General features: G+C 39.2%; 2 protein-coding genes across 4 annotated transcripts in view; one reads left to right on the top strand and one right to left on the bottom strand.

Annotated features, from left to right (window-relative positions):
* Positions 1-2,013, top strand: part of LOC137992106 (amiloride-sensitive sodium channel subunit alpha-like) — a 13,635-nt gene extending 11,622 nt beyond the window's left edge. For all 3 annotated transcript variants that reach the window (XM_068837223.1, XM_068837221.1, XM_068837222.1), the window contains 3 exons: positions 1-31; positions 1,217-1,292; positions 1,393-2,013. The exon at positions 1-31 is cut by the window's left edge and continues 28 nt beyond it. In XM_068837223.1, coding sequence (XP_068693324.1) covers positions 1-31; positions 1,217-1,292; positions 1,393-1,569 — 284 coding nt within the window. In that variant the 3' untranslated portion in view covers positions 1,570-2,013. The remainder of the gene's footprint in view (positions 32-1,216; positions 1,293-1,392) is intronic.
* Positions 1-2,500, bottom strand: part of LOC137992105 (amiloride-sensitive sodium channel subunit alpha-like) — a 48,148-nt gene that overhangs the window by 32,814 nt on the left and 12,834 nt on the right. The window lies entirely within an intron of this gene.

Genomic DNA, 2,500 nt, shown 5'->3' with positions numbered 1-2,500 from the left:
GCGGACTTGGAAATCGCACCGGTGACTTCCAGTACGTATTTTTGCAGGACGTATAGCTCTTAAAGGGGCAATGTCACGCTATTTCAGTCAAACTTCAAAACACTAAAATAGGTCTTTTGCATAAAGATAATGGTGTAGTTTTGTTGCCAATAACAATTGAAATGCACTGAAGCTATTCTTTGTTATTTAGATCCATGTATGGAAACTTCAAGTTTGGAGATGGTGTCCGCAGAAAGTCGTCAAAAATCAAATATGAATAGCTCTTTGTGCAATAAATCTTTATTTCATATCTTGTCAGTGGGTTATCAGGAATGTTGCACGTGTGAGCTTAAGTACTAATTTAGATTTTTACCCAGTTTTGGCCTAAAAAACAGCTAATTTAGCATGACAATGCCCCTTTAACATTGGTGAAGAATCATGCAACACTCAACTCTGTCTAACAGATCGTTAAGTGTGACCCCACCCTACCAAGGTAACCCATTTTCTGGCTCCAAACGATCTACGCTTTGAGCCCTGAGTTATAATCTACATTGAGCTTCGAAGATTGCCTTTGACTTGTTAGAGCAAAGCCTCCAAGGGTTTAAAAAGGCTTCAACTCAACATTACATTTAGGACAAGAAAACTGGTTGTCGTGGAAATGTGACGTCACAACGTTACCTCTATCATAATACATTTCTTGTGTATTTACAAATTTCTCAAGTTTCCTTAAATTCCCTTTGTGTGGATCTTTCTTCGACCGTAAATAATCCGTTCAAGGTTCCTAAAAAAATAACTGATAACTAAGGGCTAAGGATTGCGTTAAACATCGCCTATCCTCCTGGATACTGACAAGGTAGCCACTCGGAGTGGCCTAGCCCTAGTTCACATTAAAACCATTGAATCTAATTAGATAGTTGTTTGGTCCGCTAGTTAACTAACCACAGTAGCTTGCTAGCTTCGCCTGATCTTAGACACCGATAACGAAAACAATTGAAAAACAGTCACAAACATTGCTAAGAGAGAAAAAAAAATCGACCCTAAGCACAGATGACATTGGCCGGGACTCATCAGCAGTTGCACACCGATCACTGAAGGTCATCATATAATGGGTTAGCATTCATAAAATCAAACTCCCGTACCTTGTACATGAATTAACTGCCGAAACCGTCTCCAAATGCTTAAGATCATTATTATATCAATTCCTTGGTTGCAAAGATCTTACTTTCTTCTTTTACAGTGTCAACTTTTTGAAGTTGAAAGTATACTACGGAGCTCTAAACTATGAAGTGATCGACGAGGAACTTGCTTATCCAGTAAGGAACGAATAATCCACTCATCTGTTGATCATCATCATCATCGTGATTATCACCATCTTCAACTCATTTGCTATTTTTTATTTTGTTTTCTCAACAGTTTTCAAATTTTGTTTCTGACATTGGTGGAGTTATGGGTATGTGGATCGGAATCTCAGCACTGACATGCGTTGAAGTCCTCGAACTGTCGGCTTCACTTTGCTACGCGTTCTGGAGAAAGTTCAAAGGGAAACGAAATAGTATTAATGTGGTTCAGCCGCGAGATTGTCCTGCTTAGAAAGAAGCTTTGAGCAGAATTAAACTGTGATGTAGTCAGTTGCCACCCTACCCCCCAAAAACCTCACGCTCAGCCCTTCCGGTCCCCTACAAGTCATGCAGGCCCGGTCCCATTTGGTCCCACTTCTTTCACGTGAAAACACGACACTAATTTCGTAACCAGTTGTCCTTATCACAATTTTAGAGCTTCTTAGTTTTGAACCCTTTCTGAAATGGAGACAGGCAGTTCTTTTATTTTTTTTAAATTTTGATTTCTTAAAACAATAGTTTGACTTATCAATAATTTTTTTCTTGGTTTTACTCAATTTTCATTTTATATGGCGAACAGTAGTATCGCATTGACTCCAGGTGACAGATTTTAGCTGTTGTGGCGCTCTGCCAGCTTGACTGGCAAAGTTAATAAAATAAAAAAATAGAAGCAAATAAACTGCAAGTCCTGCTTTGATCTTTTCCACGTAAAATGCGTTTGCCTCTTAAATGATATCACGACTACTCAAAATAATTTCAAATGTACCCGATGTCTGTGGACTGAGCTGTCTTTCCATGCACTTCACGATATTTATAATACAGATCATGAGCTGTTTCCTAGTGGTGAAAACCCCTCTAACATCTCAGCAACACTGGATCCTGGCCCAGACGAGCATTTACAATCTCTCATCATGAGGCCGAAACACCTAAAGGTGATGCACCTCAATACACAAAGCATGGTTTCAGCATTCGACAAACTCCTTTTAACTATAAAGCAATATCCGTTTGACGTGATAAGCATGAGTGAAACCTGGCTAAAAGACAACCCTCTTTTATTAAATCATGTGACCATACCGGGTTATAATTGCGAATTTAGAAGCCGTAATTCCATCAGAGGTAGAGATAAGGGAGCTTACATAAAGGAAACTCTGACCTTTAAACGCAGAAGTGACATCGAGGCTAAA

This window comes from Montipora foliosa, chromosome 2 (genome assembly GCF_036669935.1).
Source record: "Montipora foliosa isolate CH-2021 chromosome 2, ASM3666993v2, whole genome shotgun sequence".
NCBI classification, from domain to species: domain Eukaryota; kingdom Metazoa; phylum Cnidaria; class Anthozoa; order Scleractinia; family Acroporidae; genus Montipora; species Montipora foliosa.
This window is presented reverse-complemented; position numbering and strand designations above follow the sequence as displayed.